Source organism: Penaeus monodon, chromosome 33 (genome assembly GCF_015228065.2).
Source record: "Penaeus monodon isolate SGIC_2016 chromosome 33, NSTDA_Pmon_1, whole genome shotgun sequence".
Classification (NCBI taxonomy): domain Eukaryota; kingdom Metazoa; phylum Arthropoda; class Malacostraca; order Decapoda; family Penaeidae; genus Penaeus; species Penaeus monodon.
In genome coordinates this window covers 12,888,873-12,889,549 of record NC_051418.1, presented here as the reverse complement: position 1 = coordinate 12,889,549, position 677 = coordinate 12,888,873, and the positions used below count along the sequence as shown (strand labels likewise).

Below are 677 nucleotides of genomic sequence, written 5' to 3'. Positions count from 1 at the left end.
TCCGACGTGTCCGTCTCGGTGTCGGTGTCCGTGAGGAAGGAGGCATCGCTCGCCGCGCCCGTCGGGGTCGCCCTGAAGGCCGCGGCGCCTCCGTCGGACGTGCCAATGGACCTGTCGGTGCGATCCAGCGCCGCGTCTCCGCCCGACGCCGGAGCCGACCACGACATCCTGGACTTGTCCCTCAAGACCCGACAGGACCCGAAGGAGGAGGTCGAGTCCGCGGAGCCCGAGAAGGAGAACTCCCACGAGACGCCAGAGCGGCCGACGGCCTCCGCCCCCGGGGTGGCCGTAGGGATGGGGGGGTCCTGCGCCCTCACGCCCCTGAACCTCGCCCTCCACCTCCAGCCGCGGGCGCGCTCCGTCTCCTAGTCCTTCGACGCGCTCCGCCCACGCCGCCCGCCTGCGCCGCCCAGCCCCTGTAAATGCCGTTATTTATTGATCACAAAGATTTCTATTTCTTAGTCATGTCACGAAGATGCCAGACGCCGCGAACGCATGTCACGGCGTCATAGACCCCAGTGTACACATTAGTAAATAAAGTATTTTTGATATCCACTGCTTCATTATCCGCCTGTGTAGCCCAGACATACGCCCACACGCTGTGCAGACAAGCAAGTATCCATGCGTACTCATACAAGGGTGTGCTTCTCCTTCTACTTCTATCTATATACAAACAT

At 61.7% G+C, this 677-nt stretch overlaps 1 protein-coding gene across 1 annotated transcript in view; it reads left to right on the top strand.

Moving 5' to 3' along the window:
* The window catches only part of LOC119594253 (protein embryonic gonad-like), a 25,099-nt gene extending 24,730 nt beyond the window's left edge, over positions 1 to 369 (top strand). The window contains exon 5 of the mRNA XM_037943322.1: positions 40 to 369. Coding sequence (XP_037799250.1) covers positions 40 to 369 — 330 coding nt within the window. The remainder of the gene's footprint in view (positions 1 to 39) is intronic.
* The last annotated feature ends 308 nt before the right edge of the window (positions 370 to 677 follow it).